This window comes from Caenorhabditis remanei, chromosome III (assembly GCF_010183535.1).
Source record: "Caenorhabditis remanei strain PX506 chromosome III, whole genome shotgun sequence".
Lineage (NCBI taxonomy): Eukaryota > Metazoa > Nematoda > Chromadorea > Rhabditida > Rhabditidae > Caenorhabditis > Caenorhabditis remanei.
In genome coordinates this window covers 9317504-9344198 of record NC_071330.1, presented here as the reverse complement: position 1 = coordinate 9344198, position 26695 = coordinate 9317504, and the positions used below count along the sequence as shown (strand labels likewise).

The following is a 26695-nucleotide window of genomic DNA, read 5'->3' as shown; positions in this document are numbered from 1 at the left end:
TGTACTTACAAGAACAAACTTTATGAAACTTTTCATCAAGTTCTAACGAATTTCTCCGGCATACCAATTAGAGATACACGAGTTTCATCATCCGAAAAATGAGATGATTGAATTGCCGAAAAGCACTGAGCAACTGAAATCAGGTGATTAACGAAGCGGAGCTTCAGGATCAAAATGCTACAGATTTTCTCTAATCCTAGATGAGATTTGAGAGAGAGGATTCCTGATTTTTTGAAGAGAGATAGCACCGATGAGTCAAATCGAGAAGTATTGAATTTCTGTTGAATAAAAAACAGTATTGATATAAATGTAACAAAACAGATAGTGACGTGTCAGATGGTATGAAAAAGAAGAATGGAAAGTGGAAAGAAGAAGAGACGGAATGTATTTGATTCTCCGTTCATTCAATATGTTTTCTCGATTTCTTCATTTGCTTCTTTTCTCTTTTTTCTGTAGGTGAGTAGAGATGCTTTCAGTGTGTTCGACTAGAGAGAAATAGAAGAAAAAGGCGACAAGGGGTAACACGATGAAAAAGAATGAAATAATTGGAAATTGATGAAAAACGAGGAGAGTGATGTCATCCATACGAAGACTTTACGGCAGCTGGAACAACCCCAAATGACCCATCTCGACCTCCTCGGCTATAAATGATGTTTTTCATTCTTCAAGTTGCCCCAGCAGTGATCAAAAACCGCCCGCACTGAGCTTGTAAATCTTCCCAAAAAGAGATTAGAAAGGAGTTTTAAGTGCCACGTCATTGAATTCCGATGATGTGTCTTGGAGAGTTTTGAGTGATTAAGAAGATAAACTGAAGGATTTGATAGAGAATTGACAGTTAAAATCTAATATAATCTTTTTGTCGTTAATAAATCTGAAAAGACGTTGCCGAGGTCCAGGTTGTTAGTGACCCACAACCATCAGATCGAAAATTGATTGCTTTTTTAAGTTGGAAATTTTTGGCTGATCAAAGTGCATATTTTTCATATTTCTCAATGCATATAATTTATGTAGATGTCCTTTTTGTGCCAATGCGTACTTCTCTTCCACACGTTTCAACACAGGATAATCTCAGTGATTATCTAAACATTTTCAGGAATTCACACGTGATCGAACTGAGTACATTCGGTCTGAAGGGATTCTATAGAAGAAATATGTCATCATCTTGAAAACTTCTTTTATAAAAACATTTTGAGTCGTTTGAAAAACTCAGAACCTATAATTTCCTTCGGGGAAATTATATCGTTGTATGATCATAAGAAGGTGATAGCTTCTTGATAAAAAAGAAAGGGACTGAACGAAAAAAGAAAGAAACTAACCGATATGAGGGCCTCCGATTTAGTTGTTCCCGTCGTCTTCGTGCCTCATCTTCACTATCTCCGCCTTCTTGCATTGCCTGAAAATACACGTTTTGAGGATTGACTGTTACTTTCAGATCACTTCTACACAAACTTTTTGATTTTCTTCTTCAAAATCTCTTTGTGTTTTTTTCGAAATATACCATAGAAACTGTACTCAAAGCTGATGCCCTCTATATTGTTCAAGCACTTCGGAATCCCAGATCCTACATTATGATGAAAACTTTAAAAATCCAAAAATTGGAAAAGAGTGAATTCTAAGAATCGAAGGACCTCTTCTAATACAGTTTCTCGGTATCTACAACTATTACAAAAAAAGTTCATAATATCTAATTTTTAAAATAATTTTAGAATCTAGATTCTAATCTGAAGGACATAAATTCGATAATTACCGTGTTGCTGTTGGGTACCTTAAACAAGAGCATCATCAGAGGTGAACCGGCCGCTTGCGAGCAGTTTGATGTGCTCGTCATTGCTGCCATAGTCAGCACGCGCCCGTGTGACACACAGTCAATTATTGGACAAATACTTTTCAAATTGAACTTTTTCGTATAACTGACTGGTTGCGGGCGGTGAAGACTTCAAGAAGACCCGAAAATTGAAGATTTTTATTTTATTTTATTAGAAAACGAAGAAAGATAAACGAGAAACGGTGAGTGATATTTAATGAATAACCAATAATAACACGAGATAGGATTAACGAAATCAAATCAGGAAGAAAACATCTCTTTAATTTTGAGAAGATTCATAGGGTTAACAGTCTAGGAACAATTTTTGCCGATTTCAGTAAATTTGAAGACTGATATTTCTTACCTTATGCCAGAATTTCATAGTGGGGAGTTAGTAATACAGTAATACAGTTTCCGATCTCCTACTGTCTTTGAGAAGGTATTTTTGAATTTGAATTCCCTCCTCTGCCGTTAAGTACACTACAAATGCGCTCTATTGAACTAATACAAATTGGTCTCCAGAAAATAATAAGGAACAATGCAAATCTTAAGACTGAGTATTTTGTTTCTGGAATGAACTTCTACATAGGTTTTGTTCGAAGTAATGTGTTTTTATTGAAAAAAAGATGAGATCTGATAACAGATAAAATGAAATCTCACGATTAGAAGTAAGTCTGGAACAGAAAATTCTGAAAACAAACTGAGAAAATCAGCCCACGGGGATGGATCGAATTTTCTAATTTTGCACGGGTTTTGGTCAGAAAACTACAAATTCTTTTAGTTTTCCAGAATAAGCAGTTATTCGGGCAAAAAGAAATTAAATTGTAGTGATTTTTGGAAGATCAGGAAGAAAAATAATGAGAGAAAGAAACAAGAGTGATTTGTCTGTATTTAACGAGAAAAGCTTCTTGGGATGTTTTGAATAATTAATCAGAAAGCAAAAAGAAGGAAAAAAGAGGAAAATGAGGGCAAACTCATCGTTTCTGTGGAAGATAGAAAATATAGATGGTGTTGGAAAGAAAATATTGAGGAAAAGAAGAAAATATATATATATAATTCCATGGATAATGTGATGAGAGTGAAAGATAGAAATGGATGGGAGAAAAAGAGGGTTACAAGATCCACGTGCTAAGCAGTTGTGATGGAGCAAATCTGTGATGAAAATGAAGGAAAGAAGAAGAAGAAGGAGGTGACGATGAAGAAGAGATTCAGAGGAAAACCAGGGGAAAACGAAAGAGAATATTTACATGAGATGGATACATTTTCGATTGAAATGAAATGAGAAAAAGAGTTTGAGAATTCGAGAGAAAAATACACGAAATTTCGGATTTGGATGCAGAAAATGTAGTTGTGGTGATAAAAAGAGATCAGAAACTAAGTACCCAAAGAAAGAATAATATGATATAATTGAAGTTGTGTTGGGTGTCTGAAAATGAAAATAATAAATTGGAACTTTTTGAAAGCGATTATTGGCTACCGTATCTCAAGTAGACAATCAGGAACAAATGTGATAGAATCTAAGATGAAAAATTAAAAAAAAGCACCTGTCTTCTTTATTTTTTTTTACATCTGCTCAATAATTTAGCCCGGATATTATCAGGATTCCTCTGATTGAATGAAGAGAATCGGAGAGTGGGATAAATTATTATTCGATCAACAGATCAGGATTAAAAATGACTCATGACGACATCAAAACTGATTGTGTTTGTCCATTTGCAAGGAATTTCCTTGTGATTTTTGAATTTTCAAAGCTATGGAGATGTTTGGAAACACAAGATACAAAGTGCAGAATTTTCTCTTTGTCTTGGATGCACAAGAATCTAGAATGTAAAAAATGCATAAGAATGGGTGAAGAGAAAACGGATAGAAACGAGAGTAAATGCAAAAGAAACACGTGGATATGAGCTATGACCTCTAGAGAAAAAGTATGAAAATTTATAGGGAGGAAGTGTGTTCTGATCGGAGGGACATCCAAAAACAAAAATAACAGTGAGATTTCTTTCTTTTCAACCAAGAAGAGTTATATTGGAGTTAACCGGAAAATTAACTCTTCGGAAAACTCTTTCTCGAGAGGAAAACTCTTATTTGAAGAGTGTCTGATCACAATTGGTTTGATCTAAAATATTCATTCCGATTATGAAACCTGAAACCGTTTACCTTTTTTCGGCTCTTTTTTAAGGGTTCTGTTAGTCTTTCACAGAGAGACCAGGTAGGGAAGGTTCATAATTTGAAACTAAAAATTCCAAATAAGCTAATGGATTTCAGAAGAAAAACAAACGCAGAGAGAAAAGATGTTCAATCAGTGTCAAAAAGGACTGAAACCAACAATCAAGCTCCATTTCTGTAAAACTTCGCAGGTTCATATTTAGGCACGTAATGAGAAGTTCGTTTAATATATAAATTAATTATGAAACTTGTTAAAAGTGTGAAACAATGGTTTCTTCTCAAAATGTCATCACATCATCGTTTTAATTGGATACCACTCTCTTAATTCTTTCACTTTTCCAGGTCATTCTTTCTTCATTAACTCTTTCTCAGCTTTTTTCCTTCTGGAATAACTTCTCCTCTCTCTCAATGATATGACTAATTAAATTTCCCCACTTTCCACCTTTTCATGTTGAGAAAAATGGAAGAAGGCGGAGGAAAAAAATTAAATCGAGTGCGTGAGAAGTGAGAAATGGCAACAGAAAAAGTGTGGGGGCAAAGCGGTTTGAGCTAGAAAAAGAGAGAGCAAAGACTAGATGAAAAATAGAAGAAAGAGATCACGCGAGACGGAGTCAAAACTTACTTGGCAACATTTCTAGAGTTAATAGCACACACTCGCATAATGAATTTATTATATTAAGCCAGAAATTATTTTATTTTCGGAAAAAAATTCCAAAGTGATTGAAGCACATGTGCTTCCATTTTCAAAGGTGTCTTTTGGTTGTACTCAAATTATTTCTAACTGCATTTTACGAGTCTATTGGCATAACAAATAAAATAAAATAAAAAGAAAGATTTCAATAAGTTTCGAGGAATAATCTAACAAAATAAGAGAAAAGAGGAAAAGTATTGTCGGAAAGATCCAACTCTATGAACACAAAACTCTTAAATGCATAGATGTCGTGAACACAGACCTATGAAAAAGGATTAGGGCTTCATACTTATGATTTATGAAAATAAGATGAAAAATGAATCATCATTAAGAGATTAAGAAGATTTGTGGATTATTATAATACCTTAATGAATGTTTCAGACAAATCTCAAGCTGCCAGATAATTTCTGAAAAACTCTGGATTCAAATTTTTTCACGACGCATTGACCATTGAAGGAAACTTCTTCTGAAGTGTGTTGTCTCTTATCAAAATACTTCCCTTTCTCCTCTTGTTTTCCTGACCATCTGGAATCCTTTCAATCACCAACTCAATTCATAAATACGAGGATTAGAAGATCTCATCAGGATGAAAGAGAGGATATCATCAGAGGAGTTATCAAAAAAGTTAATCTCTAATCTCTCCCTCTTTTCTAATATTTTTCTGTCAGAGAATGCTCACCTGATTAGTCAAATATGCAATAGACGGATTTTGAAGAGTCAAAACACCACGTGGTGAAAAAGATGAAAAATGTATTGACAAATGGTTAGAAAAAGAGGGGTAAATTTTGAAAAAAAAATACGGGAGAGTAGGAACATAGGTGGAAAATGGAAAGAAGGGAAACTGGGGAGAAAGAAAAAAGAAAGACAAATTCTCGATGGCGGAAAGGAAAACTCACTTTATGCGCCGTTTGAGCAGGTGAAAAAAGAAATTGGACCGAGGAAAGTAGGAGAGAGGTAAAGGGACGAATCGAGAGCAAGTTGAGTTTCATTTTTTGAAACACACTTTTTTGGCAGGGCAGAATGACGTGATCATCGACCAGAACTAACACTTTTCATAGAAAAGAAACATGCATTGAAATAATGGAGAGAAGAAATAGATTCTGATTTCTGAAGATTCTAGGCAGAAGAATTACATTTCTATTCTAAGAAATTCTCATCAGACTGGGAACATGACAGAAAAGAAGTGACAATGCGTTATGATTAAAGCCAAAGTCACCAACTGAGAATGAAAGAAATCAAATCATACTGGAGATGAGACTCCTGAATTATTTCAAACTATAGTCTGTACCTAATGAATTTTTGAGCTTGGAAACGGATTTAATCCATATTAACATTTCATTTCTATGTGTTTTAGTGGTCGGAGCACACCACAGGCAAACAGAGATAAACTCTTCAAAAAGCGAAGATAATGATGTGATGAGTAAAGAGAAAAGCGTTATTTGAGAAGTCTGCTAAAGCAAAACCTTCTGAGAAAAGAAGACTATAAGTGATTGTGAGAAAAAGAAAGATTATGCGAGAAGGGAAAAAACAGAGACACGAATGATAACATGAAAGATAAATATGTACACGCAATATCAAAGAATTGACAGAATTCACAATTCTTAGTACAACAACTATAACTATATGTAAATATGACAAAAAACGGTGGTTCTATTTTTGAATTCTGACGAAAAGAATTAGATTACAGTAGTATTCGGGAGATTTACCCGGAAGGTTGGCAAATGGGCGAAGTAGAAAGAAAACGAAAAGAGATTATAAAAACAGGCAGAAGAGAATTTGGAAAATGACGTCATTCTCATCATGACCAATTCGACGAAATTGAGGGACAGACACAACACAGTGTAGTGTTTTATATTTCTGTTCCGATGCGCACCGCAGAGAAAATAAAGTTTTACATTGGAATTCAGAGGAAAAAGTGTTTTTTTAATTATATAAAACGTCACTAAGTCGTACTTTTCTGATATCTACTGGGATGGTTGATAGAAGAAAAAAGAAAATAGCTTCACCCACGCATACAGAAGTTTTCAGAAAACATCTGAAAATTAGACTATTAATCACTCCGGAAACATATAAATAGGATAGAGCTGCAGGTGTTTCATTTTTTGAAACAAATTGAAAAGCACGTTTTAAAGTTAAAAATAATAGAATCGCAATAAAGGTTTTTGAGCATTCGAAATGGGAAAAAAGAAATTTAATCTCTACACGATTTTCGAGAATTCGAGAACTTTTAGGTGGAGACGAAGCTATACAAAGTTTCAAGAATCTTAATATTTCGAGAAATTTGGAAATTTTTAGATTTTTGAAAAAATACTACAAATTTTGATATGTATATGAACAGGAAGCGTATTTCCCTCCTATTTTCATATTCTAACTCCAAAACTAAATCTACTTTTTGTTTTCCGCTTCCCTAGACATATCACTTTTACGTCATCACCATGCTAATTAGAATAAGAATCTGATGATATGGGGAATATTATTATGAGAATGATAACATACCGAAACCAACTTTCTTTTTCTATCTGAATGAAAATGAATCAACATCATCATTCCACTCGATTCTTTTTCCGTTTTAAGACACCTGCTCTTTGGCACAAGAAAATGAAGACAAAATTGTGTGTCGGGGGAGTGTCAGGAATGACTGAATAAGTGAAGAAAAAAGACACGCTGTCACCGTGACGACGAAGAAAAAAGAGGGAGCAAGTGTTACAGATAATAGTGTGAGAGAAAAAAAACAAACGTAGTTAGACAGAAAAAGAGATAGAATTATAGAGTGTGGTAGACTTATGATTAAATTGGATAACTGGATGAAAAAATTGATTTGCTAAAACTCTTTACAATTAAATTATTTTACAGTCTATGTTTTACTGAAGCTACGTTCTGGGTACATTAAAAATATAAAAAGAGTTAACCTATGGTCATTTTTCAGTCATAGATTGGTAATCTGATCGGATAAACGCTCTATTCTTTTTTTGGTAGAATGTACGTGTTCTTTGTGTTTCTCATCAAACTTTCATGAAATTCAAAGTTCAAAAACCTTAATTTGTTTGAGGTCAGAAGACAGGAAAGTAATTAATCATTTGAAGATACCTTTGATTTAAGTTCTTCAAATTACCTCCTGTTAATCTAAAAAAAAACATCAATCGTGGAAAATGGAAAATCGGCAGGTTTTAAGATTTTTTAAAATTATTTCAATATTTTCTAGCTGCTTCGATGAAATTTAAGGTTTTTTTTTCTATTTGAAAGCGAAAAAAATTCGAAAAGGAAAAAAAGCATCAGATAACACGGAAATCGAGGGAAAAGAAGGAAAAGGCCTGAAGAATACTGGATGTAGAAGAAGGGCAATGAAGAGATGGAGAAAAACGAAGGAAGAAGCAAAAAAAAATGTGCACCCGCCGAGAAAAAAAGGAGAAGACAGAAGAAGAGAATGAAGAAAGGAGGGAAAAATGAATTGAATAGAAAAAAGAGACATGAAACAATTGTGGAACAAGAAGAAGAAGATAATTGTGAGAATGATGAAGAATATCATCTCTTTTTGTGTTTGAGAATTTCTCTGGATCAAGAAGGCATGAATACAGGGTGAAATCTGGATAATCTGGAATCGGTCTACGAAGAAGAGCAAGATTTGAAATCTCAGATTTGGGAGAGGTGTTTGGAGTCTCTATCCGAGTGAATCCTTTTTCAGCTTCAGAAAAATAGATTACGAAGAAAAGTATTAAAAGACTGTATGCAACTATTTCTTTCTTTATTTTCCGCCGTTCTTTTTAGAGTCTTTCAAAAGTTCTCCGTAAAGAGCACACATAGACATCGAGACAGTGTGTGTGCCTGTGTAAATGTCGGTTTGTGTCTCCAATTTTGGACAAACAACTGAACGTTTCGGTTGAAAAAAAAAACTGTTCTTGCGCAGGGTTTCATCACGGTATTTTTTAAAGAAAAGAGAGAAAAATGAAAAGGAAAGAGAAAGAGTTTGATTGAGAGAAAAGAATGATAAAATCGAAAAGTTAGATGGGAAATGAAGACTGGAGAACAATTGGGATCGTCTTTCATTTTCTACATTTTTTAAGATCAAAGAGCTATTTTTTTCTAAATATTTAACCTGGTCAATTCAATAATCGGGTACAGCGAATATACTTCCAACGTGAGGTTAAAATTTTTCAATTCAAAAACTTTTGGTGCTTACGCCTACCGACAATCAGAAAAATTAAGTCGAACTATGTCAAAAAGAGGAATATTCAGAGATTCGTCAATCTCAATTGTTGGAAGAATGGAAAATTCTCAAACATTCAAATCATGTCTTTTCCCTTTTTGCTCCTTTTCCTTATAGTTTTGACATGAAGAAAAAAGAAGAAAAAGAGAGTGACAAACACACTCTCTTCCCGTGTGTGTGTGTGTGTGTTGTCCATGGGATAGAAATGGGACAAGAAGATGAAGAAAAGACGAAGGGAGCAAGAGCACCATCGGGGCGAAGGTGGTTTCTATTGATAGACGGACTCAAAAGTCCGAAAATCACAGAGTTGACATGAGAGGGGGAGAGAGGACAGAAATGACAGATTTAAGAGGAGAAACTTGTTGAAGAAATAATGATCAAGTTACCTAACAAGAGGACACAAAAGATCAACGAAAGTTTTGAGTTGAACGGTGCATTTCTGAGTAAATAGAGTGAAGATACATAAATGGTTTACGAGAACTCAGTTACTAGAGGACTCACTGATCATTTTTGTAAAATGCTCGTTTCAAAACATTCATGTATGCATACATTTCTGGAATTCCTAGATTCAAATCTTAGCTTTCAAAGTTTAATTTGGAAATAAAAACACTTGTAAGTTTTATACATCTCAAACTCAAGAGGTCAATCATTTCTCTCTACTTTGAGAATGTTACACAAGTTATATATTCCAACAGTCATTTTTATTGTCCCAAATACCGTTTCACTTGTTTTCTCTCTTTCCCATATGCTTTTTCGTTCTCTTCCAAGACCGCGGGGGGCGTCGAGTCTCCGAAACCCAAACTCAAACAAAACGATCCAAGTCGATGTCCCAAAGAAACATAGAGCACCAAAAAATGAAGAAAAGAATCTTTCGGAGCGGCGCGACAAATTGGGCCGATAGACCGAGAAACATACACAAAAACGGAGAAAAAACGGAGGAGAGCAATGGTGGAAAGCAGTTGGACGATAGATAGAGATTGAGAAAATGAGGGGGGGGGGGGGGGAAGAAGGGTGTCAATCAAAGCTCTCGTCATCCGAAAAAAGGAAAGAAAAGAATATGAAAAGAAAGGAAAATGACAAAGAGAAAAGATGAATGGGTCTCTTTAAATCAGATGCTAACAGTTTCGATCTAAACAAAAAGTTATCGAAACAGCTCTCTTATTCTGATACAGTATTATCCTATGAGAGAGATGTTAGCTGAATGGAAGTAATTCTGAGATTATTTCGTGTCTATTCTACGGTTCTCTTCGGTACAAAACATCTTCAATTCACATTTATAATTCAAATTAGTCATTCGTAGAAAAATTGAAAAAAGACGACACAAAATGATGAAGAGATCTAAAACTACTCGAAACCAGTTAGTTCTGAAGGGGGTTCACGGAAAAAAGGTTCAACTTTGAATCGTGTAAGAGACTATTAGAATCGGAGAGACGCAGACAGCAATCACGAGGTCATTTTCATTTCGAGTAGTAGTGAAACGGATGGGAAGTACTGAAACAAAATTGGTCAAAAAATGGGAGAGGGAGGGAAAAAATAGAGGAGAACATTAGATTTTGCGGGTAGAATTGCACGGACAGAAGGGGAGAAAGGGGGCAATTCAATTTCAGAGAAAGAGAGGAAAAAGGATCAAACATTGAAACAATATGACCGTGATTCTGGAGAGAGATACTGGAATTACGTCACTTTTTGAAGTCAAACTAGAAAAAATAACAGAATTTGAGCAAAAACTATTCCTATATTTGTCGAATCAACAATATGATTCATTTTTGTTAAGTATTATATTTGAGAAACATCTGAAGCAGAGTTGAGCGGAATGCGGTTTTTCGGAATTTAAAAAATATCGGCGGAAGGCGGAATTTAAAAAATATCGGCGGAAGGCGGAAGGCGGATATCCGCTCAACTCTGATCTGAAGGCAAGAACAGATTAGGAAAAATCGAGTGTTATATGTTCAAGTAGAAGAGAGTATCACCAAATTGAAAAAATCGTAGTTACTTTCGGATCAGGTTTTAACAATTCGGTCGAACGTTTCTGTTCTGGCATTTACCACTAATAAACAATTACTATATTTTACTTTCAGTTTTAGATAGAAATCCTATAAGATTTTTATCGGAATAAAATGTTGTATTTTTTCAATCCGAAAAGAACACTTTGGAATCCCTAAACTTTGTTCAAAAGGAAGAAGAAAGAGTTTTGTAAACATCCGTTTCTGTTTTTAGCTTTATCTCGATACTAAATAAAATAGTTAGAAAAACACAATTGTGTGTTCGAATATTTATTCGAATAATAATTTTGGAGGAAAAATGAAAATAAAATTGTTATCATTCTGTCTAATGCATGTTTTTCTTTTTCAAAAATGCAAATTATCAAATTCAAGATGAGAATACAAATGAATAGAGGTTTTCAAGAAGATGAGACAGCATTAACGTTATTCGGAGAGAGTAACTTCAGAATTTCAGCATTTCAATCGCGTATATTCTGGTTTAGAGACAGCAAACTGATTTCGTCGATCAATAATTGAATTTTCAAAGCAGATATAATTTGTTTTTATTTAAAGATATTTTTTACTAGTTTTTGAGGCGTTATTTTTCAATTCAACAGAGATATACTTTTTTCAGTTCGATGATGAAGTGTTTTTTTTTAAATCAAAAGACTCACATTTATTTGTGCTGATCCGTTACCCTTCGCTGACATTTTTACTCGTTTTGGTGTTGAAAAGGCCTGAAAGAATGCTTTTTGAGAAAAAGAAAAACCGAAAACAGAAATATTTAAATATTATGAGAACTACAGAAAATTGAAAGAAACCAAAAATGAAACCTATATAACTGTGCGCTTTTTAGGATCAAAGAATTTAAAAATTTCAGTTTATAAACAGCCTTGAAAAGTCTGAAAGAGATTAGAAATATTCTAAAACGTATAAAAATGAATAATAAATTAGGTTGCAACTAAAAATTAACATTTCTGATTATTTTTGAATTATTTTTTTTTCTTCAGATGATCAGCTAATAAAAAAAGTGTGTAAATTGGGAGTGTTGACGTCACGTGAAACAGAATGAAATGGAATCAGATGTTTGCCGATCGAAGAGATAGTACATGCAAAAAGGAGGAGCAGACACTAGTTCACCAAAGCGTTGGCGGACGAAAAGTACGCAATTCGTCGTCAACTCGCGTGTGTGCACCGCCGAGATCTGCAGATTTCATATCAAGATTTTCTGATTTTCAGACGAGAATCATTCGCTAAAAATATTCCATGGTGCACTTTCAGATAGTCAGAGTAGAAATATACAAAAGTTGAAACTTTAGATATCAGTTCATTTCATTAAACTTAATATTTCATTTGTTCTCCGACAAGTAAAATAAATTCCAATTCCGCTACAGTTGAAGTCTAGTTTTTCCTGAAAAAGATGGTGAAGTTACTACGTAAAGGGATAAAGTATATATCAGTAAGGTCGGAATCACGTCAATTTATTTATTTTCCGGGTGAGAAAAATGAGAAGAAAAAGAGTAGATCAATGATTACAATCGGTTAACGGTAAGATCAAAGATAATGTGAAAGACGGCATGAGAATTAAAAGAATGAAACACTCGGTTTAGCCATTGGTCCATGAAATGTTTCAACAATTTTCATAACTTTCAAAACAGTTTCCTCTTCATTCGGTAGTCCCACTATCTGAACAGCATTCGGCATTGCTTCTGAATTTGCGCATGCATCTCTCTGTTTTCTCAGTAGGAAATCATCTGCAAACGGAAAGATTTAATATATTATTTCAATAACTACAGTAATACCAATTGGAAAAATTTTCTCATCATTCAAATTCGCCACGTCTTCTGCTGTGACATGACCTGCTGGAACGATGCCAGCAGGAAAATCAAGCAGGTTATAGAGGCCAGTGGAGAAAACTGCATTGGCGAGTTCCGGTGGGTACTGATGAGGGATAGCAGGGGCTGAAATGGGAATGATGACATTTTTTTAACTCGAAACTGACTGCAAAACGATGGACAGATGAGGGCATCGATTTCCAGACTATTCCAATATTCGATGAACTGAAAAGAAGAGAATTAGAATTATTTCATGGTAAAATGTCGCTTACTTTCAAACGATAAATATCAGTTTCTTCTTGTGTCTTCCGTAATTCAGCTAGATTTCCGTTTCGAGATTTAGCAATTAAAGCTCCACGTTTTGAGAAAAAAGAAATGATCGGAAGAGTAATAAGTCTGATAATTGCCCAATCATTCAATCGAAGCATTTTACTGAATTTCGCCATATACGGATCATTTGGCTCATTTTTATAAAGGTCTAGAATGAACTTCCCGTCGTCTGGTAGTACATTCTGGAAATGAAAAATTAATTTATGTTTAGTTCTGATTTTGGTTACTTTGAACAACATAGATGCAACATAAAATGGCTGAAACTTCTGATCAATGTCTTCCATTCTGAATCGAACAACTTCGTGACCTTCTTTCTCTAAACTTGCAGCAGTCTCTAACACCGCCCGGCGATTTCTGAATTTTTCTATAAATTTACATCTGAAATTAAAAACAAACGAACGAGGGGACTGGTGGATTGAACCCATCATCATCATACCATCCAACTCGAAATTTCTCTTTTTTGTTAGAGTTTATTTGAAGTGGAGCTGGTGATGACATTGGTTCAAGTTTCCTATATTCAGGAGATCCAACGATAAGCTCTAGCAGGAAAACCTGTTCGTCGACACTTTTTGTGTAGAATCCATAGCTGAGACCGAGTCGACCACGTCCGGGAAGACCACCATAGTTGTATGACACGTGGAAACGATCTGAAATGGACGGGAAGTTAATGATGGTATTGTCAGTTACTGCAGTTTAGAGAAATGTCGACGATTGAAAAGACTCAGTTTGCTTTTCATCAAGATAACATTATTTGAAATGTTCTCTGTTTCCTCTGTTCCCAAACAATATGGATTTTACTCACTTTGGGTCGGTTTCATTGTAACCAAACCACAAAATGCAGCTGGAATTCGAAGGCTTCCGCCCAAATCAGATCCAGTTCCGAATGGAGATCCACCATCAGCAACCAGAGCAGCTTCTCCTCCAGATGATCCACCAGGAGTACAGTCAAGTGCCCATGGATTACGAGTTGTCCCATACAATGGATTTGAACTTATATAAGAAATAAAACCTTGCGGGACATTTGTAAGAACGAAAGGAATCTGAAGAAGCAGACTAATTAAACAACTCAATCACTAAAGAGACTACCCCTCCCAAATTTCTCAAGTGAACCACAAAAGGACAATCAATTTCCTTCTTGTCTTCAGCTAGTTTCTTCAAAAATCCAATTGTAGTGTGATAACCTTTCATCTGAAAATGAGACTTATCAAAACACAGGTTTTTGAGTTAAACTCACATCAAAATTGCATTTAACGCTGAATGGAACCCCGTAAAGAGGTGGTTTCTCATCTGAATTGTACCATAATTGATCGTGTTCTTCTGCTGTTTCGAAAGCCTGAATCATACATTAATTTTTTTGAAATCGAATGAAAAACAAACTTCTCTGATAACTTCAGTGACACAATTGAGACGTGTCTGACTATCCAGCATCTTATGAGTATATGCACAAAGAACGGTATATGCATTCAGGTCATTTTTCGTCTGCAGTCGATCTGAACGTTTCTTTCTACGATAACTGCCTTTAATTGTTAGAAAATTAGTTACCAATTAAACTTTGCAGATCTAGATTCACAATATTTCGAAAGAACTCTTCCAATTCTTTTTCTGTTTTCCATTTCCCAATAATCCGTTTGTCTTTCAATAGAAATTCAGGGGACGATAATTTCCGGAACATTTCGAATCCTTCTTTCCGTTCTCGATTGAACTCTTCTTGATTCGAGAGCATTTCACTTGTTGGACTCTAAAATTCAGAAAATCAAGTATTAAAAGAGTTAACTAACTCACGTTTCCCATTTTTGAAGCAGAAGTTTGATGTATTGTTCTGAAAAGAAAATATATAAAAAGTCACGCATTTTCTAAAAGTCAAGTGGTGATCTACGAGAGAATTAGAAGACGAAGGAAGGTCGATTTGATACAACAAGAGAAGACATAAAAAGGAAGTGACAAGAAAAATTAAACAATAATATACGTTTCATGAGTAGATCAATGAGCAATCAATAGTTCTCTTATAAATTCAAGGTATGCAGCCGGAGGGTGTAAAAGGTGCATATAGTTTATTGGAGATCTATCTCGCGGAATGGTCTTGTAGTTGAAAAGATTAAATGCCGTATTTTCGAGCTTTGCAGGTCTGAAAATAACTGCAAATCATGTTTTACACTTCGAAACTATCTCGAACAAATTAGATGACACCCTCCGGCACCAGACTGTGAATTTATAATTTGAGAAATGTAAACAAACAAATAAGACACTTCTCCAGGGGCAGGATTCCAACCTACGCAGGGTCGACTTCTATTCAAGTGGAAATAATAAAATGAGACTTATTTCCTAGTCCGTGTTGAATGGACTGCCGGCTACAGTAATAGCAAAAGAAGCACATTTTATATTTGTACTAATCAGAGGAGTACAATGTTCTAGAAGACTCTTTCTCATTCTGCCCACTTTAAATTTGTTATATCTCATTCCATTTGACTACACTTCTTGATCCTGACCCCACTTTCTTCTCTGCGTTTCCTTTGTATGCAATCCTGATTATGGTTAGTTGTCTGCGTTCATCGAGTATACACTATCTCGTCTTTTGTGATTTGTTCTTAAAGTGTCTCTAACTGTCTGTTTCTCGTTGCATCGTCGTGACTCGTATTTTGTGGTTTGGGTAATTTACGATGATGACATTGCTCTCGATTATGAGATACACGAAAAATAAAACCAGCCAAAACGTTGGCAAGTTCAGACACAAGATAAAGTTCACATGTTTCCGACTCTCAAATATTTATCCAATTTTTCTACAAACCTGTTTATTACGAGTTATGATAAAACATGAAGTGGGAATACCAGTTTGAAACAAACAATTTTCTTATTTAGAGCTCATCATGAACCTTTGGTTCCAATTCCGGATAGACATTCTCAATGAACCATTTCATATCCTTGCACTTCAGACGATCTTTCACTTTGATACTCTCACTGATATCTCCAAATACAATCTTCAATCCACGTGGCTTAGCAGCAAAGAAGTTTTTCTGAAAATGACAATTTACAGGGAAATGTAGCAAAATTAAAAACCTCATAGGCTCCAAGCCAAGTCTTGGCAACTCTAACAGCATTGTAGAGAGCTGTATCCATTCCAGGTTTAGAAGTATACGGACGACGCATTCTGAAGACGTGACCGACGCGAGAACATGGAGCAACAACAACACGTCCACCACAGAGCCATGCCTTAAAATAAAAAGAATCAGGATAAACCTTTTCTAGATATACTCACTTTGAGGGATAGTTCAATATTCTCGGATCCCCAAATCTCCATTCCCATGTCGTATTCTCCCAATTCAATAAAATATTCTCTTTTCATTGCCAAAAGACCTCCAGGCATGGCAGGAGAGCTGAAATAGAATGGTATTAGAAATGAAATGTCAGCAGGAATATTACTTGAATGGCTTGACATTGTTCTCTGGAGTCTCAAAATATTCCCATGGAAGATAGATCCATTTGAATGTAAGTCCCCAATCAAATCCACTCTTTGCAACCATTGAAGACGAGTAATCGAACGAAACTGGATTAATCAGGTCAACGACAGGGATGGCGATGCTGAAATTGATTTGAGATGAGCTTTTCGTTAGCTAACTGTCAGAAATATAAAATTTTAGTTTCAAACCTCTTTGGATCTTCCTTAATTGGTTGTAAAAGGGGTTCCAACCATCTTTCAGAAACTTCACAATGTGAATCCATGAATACAATAACTTCTCCAGTGGCTAGTCTTGAGGCATGAACCTTTGCACGAATCAGACCCTGGAATAATAATCCTATCATTCTGCATAAAATATAATCATACTTGTCTATATTCACTTCTGTGAATGATCAATTTGTCTTCGAGACCCTTCAACTTCGCGAATTTTTCCAAATGCTTTGTGAGAACATGCTCTTCTTCTGAGGCATCTTCATATAAAACTATTTCTTTGAGAAGAGATTTGGGAGTAAATTCGATAAGGCCGTTTATCATTCTGAGAATTGTCGAAAGAGCTTCATTATGGTGAATAACTACTACAGATGTAGAGAATGAAGCATCATATTTCTCTTCTTCACATCTGAAATTATAGTTTTCTCGTTGATAACAACATAATTCAAAATTCACAGTTTATGGGCTTGTTTTCCAACATTTCTCAGTGGACCTAACTTCTCAGAGGATAATGCATCGAATGCAAAACTTTTGATTCCCCATTCAGATTTTTTGATTTCCTGGAATTTAGACTTGAATTATATCTCAACTGGGATGGAAACGAACATTTTCATCAAGTTCATCTCTCACGGATGTGTGATTGCATTTCCTATCTGCTGGAGTTTTCAGAGCCAACCATTCTTCCAAGCTGAAAAAAAAACATCTCGAACACTGTAATTTGGTATATTCTGGATAACTTTTTTGAATTCTACAATATTTCAATACTTTGTTTTCATTGATTTAGATCTCTGAAGATTCCTTTTTGTTAGTTTTGCAATGGCTGCTGAGAACAAACTTTCTAAAAAAAAAGAATGCTAGTAGACAATCAATGATTTTCCAGAATCCATATCTACGTATAAGTTCTGAAATCCGAAACATTCGATTTGACTCACTTCTCATAAGGATCCACGTGTACACACTTGGGAAGTTTCTCTTTTTCTTTCGTTTCTTCTGTAGACAAAACCGCTTGTGAAGTTAGCAAAATGCACAAAAAAGAGGTTACGACAGTATGTCGCATTCTGAAAAAAAAAAACAATATTTGACTCTAATTGATATGTGAAACTAAAGAAATATCATCGATATTGGAAGAAATGGAATTCTATGATCAAGACAGTTGAGAATCGAAAAGAGAATCAAAAATCAGAAACTGAACAAAAAATATATAAAACTTCCTTCTTCAACAATTTCTTTCATCTAAATCTCTTCAAAAGAAAAAAGGAAATGAGAGACGACGATTTCCAGTTTCCGTGTTTCCCAATTCTCTTTATATATCCCTGAATTCTTCTTATTGGGAAGATTCGCGAATCTAGGTCTCCCGTATAAAAACTGGTCTCTATCTCGTTTCATTTTTCTTTTTCTTCTCCTATAGGATCTCTACAGTAGTTATTACCTTCTTAATTGAAAATCGAAACTTCTTGGACACTAGAAACCCAAGTACATGAAAGAAAAAACTATTCTAACTTCAGTTCTCGGTGTGTTAATCAGCAATCACAAATTCAAAGTTTGAGCCATGGAAACGGCAAAGAAATTCGCGATCCTGTCAAAAATTGCAGTAATTTGTGAAGTGGAAAACAAATAAGACAACTATTAAACCCATCCCATCTTGGATAATTGAGGCCAAGGCCAAATTGAAGAAAGCAAAAGAAAAAACAGAAGAAGTTGAGTGTTCACATTGTTTGTCGGAGAGGGAAAGAGATTGCAACGATTGTCGGTTAGATGTTCATGTGGAGATATAATGAATGACCTTGCTTCTTTTTGATAGATAAAGATTGGTATCTTAAAAAAAAAAACTAATGAAATCAAACACTTTCGAAGTGATTTTTGATGTTATTGATGAGAATCAGTTATGATTACAGTAATCCGACCATATTGGCTGATGTGCAGTAGCGAGCATATGTGAGTACATATTTATAGTTTCATGTGTAAATCTACTGAATCGTGTTCGTTTTCTCAGAAATAGGAAAAATTATGTTTTGAACTCACTCAAATAGTCTTCTGTAATATGCCTACGTGAGAAAACAAAAGTAATCTGAAATCTCTCGTTGATTCAGTCTCGAGAATCATAATTCTCTATTTCGTGTTCTAGTCTGTTAGAAGTTTTTTTGTCTCTGACGTTATCTTCTTTCTTTTATATGCGAAAGTTTCAAGATCTGGGGCAAAGATAATGGAAAAAATGAAATTACGTCATTTTTTCTTATGTGGTCACTTTTTAATTTTTTAAAAATTTTGATTTTTCTACGTTGTTGGGGAATTAGGTAGCTAGAGATTTTTTAACCAATCAGGCACAGAAGAATCTATGGTACTTTACAAGTTACTCTCTAACGAAAATATTTATTTTTTCATCGAAAAACCACTGAAAACAACTGAATATTTGTGAATCATTCTGATTATTCAAAGAACATCCGACTAACCCCCGTTAGTTTCCAACTAATTTCAATGCTCTCTTTTTATTTTCATTCAAATTTCGAAATTACATTTTTTTTCCTTTTTTCGGATTTCTGTCTACCTAATATCGGATTAACAGGTCTCCGAGTAAATCCTTGGTACAGATACTGTAAAATGTTCCTTGAGTAACGAAAAGACTATTTTTAATAAAAAAAACAGTTTAAAAAAACAATAATCATACATCACTCTGTTGGTTTGAAGTATCCAGATAGTCTTTCCCACCAACTTTTTTTCAAAACTGGCCCAACTTGTGTTACACATTTCCCAGTTATTCTGAAAACAGAAAATTTGTGAAAATATGAGAAACAGAACGTCTTCCGTACTTTCCCATGTAAACGGGAACATGTCGATTAGTGTCCCAAAGAATTGCACAGAATGGGAACGGGACTTTTTCGATCTCACTTTCATCATTTGATTCTTCTGGTACTTTGCTTGAAGTATAAGAAAGTTGTTGATGAATGAATAATCAAAAACAAACCGTGTACTCGGAGAATTGACAAATCCGAACGTTGAGAAATTTTGAAGGTGACTGATTTTGTTTGCATTTTCACCGGGAGAAGGAACTGCACGTCCATGAGCTAAATCTCCAAAACCTCCTTCCGTAAATGTTTCTTCCATATCAACGACTTTCTGAAAATCTAATTGATTAGGATTTATTTAGATTGCTTTGATTACTGTACCTGCAGCAGTTCTGCAAATCTATTTGGTAGAAAGTTAGTTTCATCCCAGTGAGGAATATAAATATGTTTTTTTGTCTTTTCAACCAGACCTCTTTGGTCTGTTTCTCCACCAGTTTTATTCAGTTTACGAGAACATTTTCTGACGACACAAGGTGCACTTGGTCTATGTTCATTTATATGAATACGAAGGCCTTCGAATGTAGACAGATTCCGCGAGAAATTGTAAATAAGAACAAAGCAGAGACTATCCGACACACAAGGAACAATTATCATATCCCAAGCTGAAACTTTTAAATTAATTATTGTATTTTAAGGAAAAGAACTAACGCATTTCAGATTCGATTTCACGAACACTGATCGTTGGTGTGGCTGTGATACGAAAATAAGGTTTTTCGTTCAATAAATACAAGAACTTGACGTCGAAAACAGCTGGATCAAGTGCAATATTCATGTGACTGATCCACACCAGAATCGGTGTCTTCTTCTCAATTTCAGATGCTTTATTCAATTTATCCTCTGGTTTCATAGTGGCATCCATATTTATAGTTTCTTCCTCCCAAACATTCACTACCACACGATTTTCGAAATTTCCCTGAATATAAAATGAGTTCTGTAATATTTTCCCAATGACGTGATGACCACTACGTTCACATTGAATACTCTACACGCATTTCAGATGAAATAACCCAAAAAGTTGAATTTACTTCGAGATGTTTATTTATCCAATTTCGATGCTCAATCGCTCCTTCGAATAATGCCATTTCAATATAATAACGACGAAGACACTCCAAAGTTTTCAAATGAAAAGAAACGGCACATGTTGGATAACAAAGTACTCGTCGAGCTGAATTTATTTTACCAGGTTTCGATGCTTCATTTATTTCCTTCTTCCACATTTTCATGAACTTCTGAGTTATTTCTATGAGATTTTTGTGCTGAAAAAGAAATAAGAACTAGTTTTTTTATTAATAAAAACCTGAAATTGATGAGCAAGTTCTCCTGATGTGGCATCCCATCCGAACTCAGTTTGGAGACCTGTTGTTTTCTAAAACAAAAGGTTTCTTCAGATATAGAGGAGTCTGCTTTACTTCCTGACAAACAGTCATCAAAAATGATAGTTGAGAAATCATTTGTGGAAAACTCAGAACGAATGAAAACTCAGAGTTGTCAAGCATATTTCTAAAAAAATTAAAATGGACATTCAGTCATTGAATAAAACCTACACATAGAGTCGATATCCAATATTCATCCATTTTCGGACATTCTGAATATTTGACTTTGGGGACTTCCAAACAAGAAAACAAACCAAGGCTGCATCCGATGGTAACGTTTTTTCAAAGTCTTTATAATTTTCAGTCAATTGATTGGAGTTGTCCGTCTCTTGGATGTTTTCAATCATTTTTGAAGCTCAAAACTGAAAACTAACGTGCGTTTTTTTGTTCTTGATGACGAAGTGAATACGTGGAAAACGATTGCAGCGTGTTATTGCTTGAAAAGTTCACATCACACGATTATTATATTCATATTTCATTGATCTTTTCATTGAACCAGAATAATATTCAAGCCACAATCAGAATGACTAGGAAGCCCAATACTTTTTTACAAAAAGGGGGAAACTACGTGATTGAAACCGATTATCAACTTATATTCAAAATGTCCGTGACCTTATCAAAGAGTATATCTCAATTCAAATCTCTCATTTCGTTTATTCCTCAACTAACATCATCATTATAATGCTCACTAACCCCTGGATTATCTGCATCCTCGTTTTCGCCCTCGTTCTCTCCACAACCGATGCTCGAATTTCAACTGAAAAACGATTCGTACGATACATTCCGAGTAATCAAATTCGTGGGCAATCTGATAAAAGTGACTCGTTTCATCGTACAGAGTAGTCTCTAGAGAATAGTTTTCAGCTTTTCGACGTTCGAGACGAGATTTCGATCCACAGACATCTCCATTGAATACAATTCGATCGGCTCTACAATGGAGACCAAACAGTCAGCAGCCACAAGGACAAGTTTTTATTAAATAAATCGTTCTTCTTTATGTTGACGTCTTCTGTCCGAATTGAACAATTATTCAAGTAATCCAGACACTGAAAATTAATCTATTCTTTTCACTAATTCTCTACACTTTCAACTGGGATTTTCTCAAAAGTGAGAAAACCGTAATTAGACACGAAGACATCTGAATGTGAACATAATGCCCTTTACATACATCATCTCGCACTCTCTCCTCTTCTCAACTCCACTCACATTTCATTATAATTTAATTAGTACCTTTGTGCATACCTTCTTCTGGTATATCTCTTTTTCTCCACAGAAACCAACACTCTTTCTCATCATCTCATTTCCTCTGTCTCTTTTATCCCTTATCAAGTATTATATGTATGTACTCTTTCCTGCTTCTTTTTGAATTCGAGTTTTAAATCTCATTTCAACTTTTATCCTTTTTCCTATTCAAAATATTTCTTTCAACAAATGGAAAAACAACTCAGTAGACAGTGTCAACAAGATCAAAAACACGAACTCTCCGCTAATGAAATCCGTAAGAAATGTAATTTTCGACTAGATATCTGCTCAGTTTCCATATATTCAGATCGTCTCAAAGTGCTGGAATACCGACGGAAAATTGCCCATTTGGAGGAAGTTGTGAGGAGAATAAGAAGTAGAAATATAGTAGAATTGGTCGCCAGAGGAGATAATTGGAGACAAATTCAGAATTAGTTGCTTCATTTTATCATTTCAATAAAGTTTCTGAGATTCAGGTGCTTCTATTTTCACTTTTAGCCATTATTAGTTTTCCTTTCATTCTAAAAGTTTTCAACTCATTCTCAAAGTCGGATGATAGGGGTCGAACTGACTTCATCTGGGAAATGTCTTCAAAAGAATGAGACAATGACTTTCTTTAGATACAGTATGACTAAAAGCTTTATTTGCCTATTTTCTATTGATAATTTACATGCAACATTCAAGTACTAAAATGTAGTTTTACAGAGTAAATCTATCAGTAAAGTGATTCCAAATTCGGTTTTTGTGACATATGAATACATGATGACGCGACCGAATGAATCATATTAACGGCGTCTTCTGACTCTATTCCGTACGCGACGTCGATGAGAAATTCAGGAAGACGATTCTCGAAACAGTCAATAATTTTTAATTGTTTCTCAATTGACATCAGATTCCACAGATCCTCACTTCCAAATGATTCTTGAAAAATTGAAGTATTCCGTGACATCTAAAATGAATATTATTGTCTGTTTTTTGCCTGCTTTCCACCTCGAAACGCCATATTTTCTTCTTCGTGAGAAAGCAATTCAAAAAATGAAAATCAATTTCTTTTTGAAAACTGAAAGATTGTCGAACAACAATATCAACGGGCTGATTTTCCGATTGAGCATACATTTTATAGGTAAAAGCCAATCGAATTCCATTCTTCAGACGAATTTTCGCCAGGCCAGAATACGAAGTGGCAATGAATTCATCCCTGAAACCACTGACAATGACCAGGTTATCCTTTTTTCTCACCATGTTTGTCCGTGTTCCAAAATTGAAAATCTATTCAAAAATGCAGTACTTCTTTCGAATGGGACAGTGTAGTTGGTTCCCGTATTCAGAAATACTCTTCCTTGTTCATCCATCTGACAATAGTGAGGATTCTCTGAAAGTATGTCTCTTGAATCCTTCATGAATGCCAAAAAAACTTTTGAAAAAAACACTTTTGGGGCCATAATAATTAACCCATTGACAAATGAGACTACGAATTGAAGATAGAGTTGTGAAGACATCAACATCTTGGAGAAACTGGAAAATGAAGATGAGAAAGTTGTGAATTCAAGAGGAATCCTACTTTTTCAGGGTTACATTCCGAACTTTTCAGCATCAGAAAGTCTGTGAGAATTGGGCATTGAAATACTGGTGGCATTTCTCCGTCTCTTCTGTAATTCAGACAAGGACTTTATTTAATTACCTGAACCTACTTTTGAGGAAGTGAAACTCCATTTGGATGAAGAAACTTTGGAATTTGGTCAACTGTAATCTCTTCAGTTTCTGCCATTTTGTCATTCTCATCGGTCTTTTTCTGTTTCTGATGACGATGAAAAGTTTGAAAATCGTTGAGAAACTCGAGATGAAACGAGTTATTCAACAGTTTCAAACTCATCGTTTCAGAATTTCTGTGCCTCGGATTCTTGATATTTTTGGATTTTTACGACGAGTAGGTTTTCTGAAAGCTACCGAGTGGAAATTCTTTTGAACCAGAATCCAAGTATTTACCGAAAACGGAGAGTCTGGTAAAAGTTTGAAAAATAATAATAATGTCTAAATAAATGAAACTAATGAAAATAATAAAATTGGGAAATCATTACCCGTGAAAAAAAAAACAAAGAATAAGTTAATCGGGTTCCACATAATAAAAATCGAAACTTGTTACAGTAACACACGTAGTGAAAGGATGTGGAAGAAAAACTCTTTCAGTTGAAAACGTGAAACGCTGTAGTACATTTTCTGTCATGTTTTCAAAAAAAAAGTTTTAAAAAATCTTATTTGGGTTACTGTATTCTTTTCCCCATAAAACAAATCTTTTTTCGGACTACCCATTTTAATGACAAATGTTCTGACTATCCAGAACAAAAATAACAAACATGTCTTCGAGTTATTTCCCATCGAACTGTTCTTATCTATATATTCAACATCATAATCATCATTGAAATACTTTTTTTCTTATGAAATAATTTCGAAAAGTTTTGGAAATTCTTGCAGTATTATGAAACAACCCGTATTTCTCTGTTTGTTATCTATGAATATGAAGATTCTGATAAAATTCCATTTAGCCTCATTTCAATGGTTTCACAATGCCATTATAGACTTACCTGGAATCAGCATTAATATAATTCGATGTTTGGGTGATGTCATTAGTATTCAAATCTGCCATTTACCATAAATTTCTTGCAATTTCTTCTTGTTTCATACGTGAAACCCCAAAGATTCTGGAAAAATTAAACGTTTTAGAAGTTCCAAGAATTCACAAAAAACGCGGTAAAACTGTTTATTTTCATTTCAGAGTGGTCAAACAAACAAGCTTTTACAGTAAGATTCAGATCTGTCTCTTCATAAAGATGGGTAGTTTCAGATGGAACTCGCTCTTGTAAAATATATTCCAAGAAGCTCATATTATGAATTCGACAGAGATCAGGAGTTTTATGATAGAAATCCTCATCCATCAATTGAAGAAATGATATGTATTTCAAAGGAAACAAGTATTGATTACAGTCAAATATTTAAAAGATTCTCTGAACTTCGATTGAAAAATGGAGAAACATGTTCAAAAAATGATACTTGTATAAAAGTATTCAAATATTTCAATTGTGATGACACATTCAACGGAACTATAAATAAGAGACTTTTGAGAATGATGAATGATGAGTTTGAATTCGTTGGAAGAAGAGAGAAACTACCAATCGAAAACCTTCATTTGCTTATGCAAGGAACTCGTCTTCCAGAGAAAACAATTGTGGAAGAATACACGAAATGGAGACTGAAAGAAGACTTTGAAGTGAGTTTTTTTTACGTGCAGCATTCTTACTCTTTATGAATCAGACTATGTGTTCTATCAACTCAAAATGAGAATTCAGATTGGTTTGACGACTGGAATGAAACAACATCTTTATTCTGTATTTCAAAACAATCCATTTATGAATAGTGACAGATTGAAGAGGTTGGCTGACAATACACGTCTCGACGCGGAACAAATGCAAGCTTTTTTTGATTCCTGGAGTTGTAAACGACGATTGAAAAAACACAAATCTGTTCCTTCAGTTTGTTTCTTCTCCGGATTTTGATGCACCACTCGTGTTTCTTTCAGAAAAAGTTCGCTTGGATGGATGACAGTTTCGATGATGATGACAATGAATCATCTGATCCAGTAGATATACTTCCTCTCCATTTAGATGTGGCTCATAAAATGGAGGATACCAATCAACATGTATGTATACTATGAGAGATTCATTTACTATTTACTTTTCCTCATTTTTTATTCCACCACTACATTAATTTAAATGTGAATTGCAGGAAGTGAGCAGATCAGAATCGAGAATTTCCGAGGAAGAAAGTCAAGAAGCCGATGAAAAACTTTTAAATTTGCTGGATTCCTCTCTTAACCAATTTCCAATGGATTTGGAATATTTTGAGAGAAATAGACATCCATCGATTCAAACAATGATAAATATATCGATAGAAGTTGATGTTCCATATGAAACAGTAATCAAGCGATATTTCGAGTTGAGGATGGTTGTTCGAGAAAGATGTAAAAGAAATGACACTTGTCGGAAGATATTTCAATTTCTAGAAGAGAAAGAAGACGTTTTACTCGACGAGAGAAATAAAAAACTGCTGGAAAAGGAGTTTTCAGGAATCAAATATGCTGATCGCTATCAAGTAGTTGGTCAATTTCATTTAATTATGGATAAGATATGTTTACCACTCCATTTTGTTCATAGGAAGTATAAGGAGTGGTTTGAAATGCGGAAAGTTCGGAAGCAGATTAACAGGGTAAACATTAAGCGATATTGGACATCTTCCCAACTCATATTTTCAGAAACTACAACATCAATATTTGAAATCAAAGTTCAAAAAGTCTACGATACTTTCAAGAGAAAGGTCGATTGACCTAGCAAGAAAGTGTGGTCTCACGCCATCATCTGTTCAACGATTTTTCACGGTTTTGAGAAAACAGGAACGGGATGGTATGAGAAACAATCTTCTCAAAAACGGATTGTCCAGATAACTTTTATTCAATAGTTCTGTTTATGAAGATATTAACACTTTTTTTATTAAAAATGTGGTCAATGAC

At 34.7% G+C, this 26695-nt stretch overlaps 7 protein-coding genes across 7 annotated transcripts; 2 read left to right on the top strand and 5 right to left on the bottom strand.

The window, feature by feature from the left end:
* Positions 1 to 577: 577 nt before the first annotated feature.
* On the bottom strand, positions 578 to 1828 carry GCK72_010253 (uncharacterized protein; the record flags this gene model as incomplete). Its single annotated transcript, XM_053727767.1, has 3 exons — positions 578 to 641; positions 1317 to 1393; positions 1748 to 1828. The coding sequence occupies 3 exons, from the start codon at positions 1826 to 1828 to the stop codon at positions 578 to 580; spliced, it is 222 nt and encodes a 73-aa protein (XP_053587344.1).
* A 10603-nt stretch (positions 1829 to 12431) lies between these two features.
* GCK72_010252 (uncharacterized protein) lies at positions 12432 to 14735 on the bottom strand (the record flags this gene model as incomplete). The annotated part of the gene is made up of 11 exons (XM_053727766.1): positions 12432 to 12601; positions 12650 to 12808; positions 12865 to 12907; positions 12955 to 13194; positions 13240 to 13366; positions 13413 to 13659; positions 13815 to 14052; positions 14099 to 14200; positions 14247 to 14345; positions 14390 to 14502; positions 14555 to 14735. The coding sequence occupies 11 exons, from the start codon at positions 14733 to 14735 to the stop codon at positions 12432 to 12434; spliced, it is 1719 nt and encodes a 572-aa protein (XP_053587343.1).
* Positions 14736 to 15864: 1129 nt separating this feature from the next.
* Positions 15865 to 17733, bottom strand: GCK72_010251 (uncharacterized protein; the record flags this gene model as incomplete). Its single annotated transcript, XM_003104130.2, has 9 exons — positions 15865 to 16023; positions 16067 to 16219; positions 16266 to 16383; positions 16430 to 16588; positions 16656 to 16789; positions 16833 to 17085; positions 17133 to 17236; positions 17283 to 17364; positions 17609 to 17733. 9 exons carry the CDS (start codon positions 17731 to 17733, stop codon positions 15865 to 15867), a joined length of 1287 nt encoding a protein of 428 aa, XP_003104178.2.
* A 1609-nt stretch (positions 17734 to 19342) lies between these two features.
* GCK72_010250 (uncharacterized protein) lies at positions 19343 to 21239 on the bottom strand (the record flags this gene model as incomplete). Its single annotated transcript, XM_053727765.1, has 9 exons — positions 19343 to 19433; positions 19484 to 19591; positions 19639 to 19790; positions 19841 to 20121; positions 20168 to 20432; positions 20817 to 20885; positions 20929 to 21019; positions 21064 to 21104; positions 21147 to 21239. The coding sequence occupies 9 exons, from the start codon at positions 21237 to 21239 to the stop codon at positions 19343 to 19345; spliced, it is 1191 nt and encodes a 396-aa protein (XP_053587342.1).
* Positions 21240 to 21573: 334 nt separating this feature from the next.
* Positions 21574 to 21875, top strand: GCK72_010249 (uncharacterized protein; the record flags this gene model as incomplete). Its single annotated transcript, XM_053727764.1, has 2 exons — positions 21574 to 21709; positions 21757 to 21875. 2 exons carry the CDS (start codon positions 21574 to 21576, stop codon positions 21873 to 21875), a joined length of 255 nt encoding a protein of 84 aa, XP_053587341.1.
* Positions 21876 to 22849: 974 nt separating this feature from the next.
* On the bottom strand, positions 22850 to 24007 carry GCK72_010248 (uncharacterized protein; the record flags this gene model as incomplete). Its single annotated transcript, XM_053727763.1, has 4 exons — positions 22850 to 23083; positions 23587 to 23649; positions 23696 to 23783; positions 23826 to 24007. 4 exons carry the CDS (start codon positions 24005 to 24007, stop codon positions 22850 to 22852), a joined length of 567 nt encoding a protein of 188 aa, XP_053587340.1.
* A 969-nt stretch (positions 24008 to 24976) lies between these two features.
* GCK72_010247 (uncharacterized protein) lies at positions 24977 to 26629 on the top strand (the record flags this gene model as incomplete). Its single annotated transcript, XM_053727762.1, has 5 exons — positions 24977 to 25399; positions 25479 to 25661; positions 25709 to 25828; positions 25915 to 26394; positions 26441 to 26629. 5 exons carry the CDS (start codon positions 24977 to 24979, stop codon positions 26627 to 26629), a joined length of 1395 nt encoding a protein of 464 aa, XP_053587339.1.
* Positions 26630 to 26695: the final 66 nt, after the last annotated feature.